Source organism: Tetrahymena thermophila (assembly GCF_000189635.1).
Source record: "Tetrahymena thermophila SB210 genomic scaffold scf_8255137, whole genome shotgun sequence".
NCBI lineage: Eukaryota > Ciliophora > Oligohymenophorea > Hymenostomatida > Tetrahymenidae > Tetrahymena > Tetrahymena thermophila.
The window spans coordinates 1-956 of NW_002476763.1; the positions used below are offsets into that span (position 1 = coordinate 1).

Consider the following 956-nt stretch of genomic DNA (forward strand, 5'->3'; position numbering starts at 1 on the left):
TTAAAAAAAATACAAAAAATAAAATAAAATAAATGGGCTAAGTAATAAAAAAGTACTTTAATTTAAATTCAAATAATTATTATATTAGATTATTTATGCTTGGAGTTAATGCTTCTGGTAGGACGACAATGCTTTATAAACTTAAAACTGGACAAACTCCTAAAAGTTAACCCAACCGTTGGTTTTAATGTTGAGGAAATTATGTTTAAAGACAAAGTATTTAACTTTATGGATGTTGGAGGTGGATATAAAATATATGATAATTTTCATAAATATGCGATTGGCAGTGATGCTATAATTATAGTTGTTGATTCCTCTTATCTTAGCTATGAATTTTACGAAAATCTACTTTAAAATACGCTTAAAAGTTGCTTGTAAGAATTGGTTGAATTCAAAAAGAATAAAAAGATACCAATTCTAATTTTAGCAAATAAGACAGACAAATCTCATTACACAGACGAAGAAATAATTTAATATACTAGTATCGATAAATATTAAGACATCACATTCTTTAAGCTGATTCGTACAAATTGCTTTACAGGGTAAGGTCTACCAGAAGCTTTATAGTGGATTTATGAAAATGTATAAAAATGAAAATATAATAAAGCTCTTAACTTGCCAAATAAGAATAAATAAATGTTTTTAAATAATAAATTTACTTGAGTTAACACTTAACTATTATTTTTTATTAATAAATATTATTTATTTATTCAATGTATTTAATTGAATTATTATAAAACTTCCTTATCAAGCTATTGAAGAAGTCTTGTTTTATATAAAAATTTTTATAAATAACAAAAAAATATGTTCAAAATTTTAGATAAACTTCAATAATTTATAATGAAAAAATTTATAATAGATCTTTTACAAATCATAAACAAACAATTAATAAATAATATTTATTATTCATACAGACAGACGGTCAAATGTATAAATCTTTTTGTTTAGAGAGTAAA

The 956-nt window shown here is 22.1% G+C and overlaps 1 protein-coding gene across 1 annotated transcript; it reads left to right on the top strand. All coding sequences in view use genetic code 6, as the record gives it.

Moving 5' to 3' along the window:
• Positions 1 to 108: 108 nt before the first annotated feature.
• On the top strand, positions 109 to 594 carry TTHERM_02493170 (ADP-ribosylation factor; the record flags this gene model as incomplete). Its single annotated transcript, XM_001028342.2, has 1 exon — positions 109 to 594. The coding sequence occupies one exon, from the start codon at positions 109 to 111 to the stop codon at positions 592 to 594; it is 486 nt and encodes a 161-aa protein (XP_001028342.2).
• Between the last annotated feature and the right edge of the window lie 362 nt (positions 595 to 956).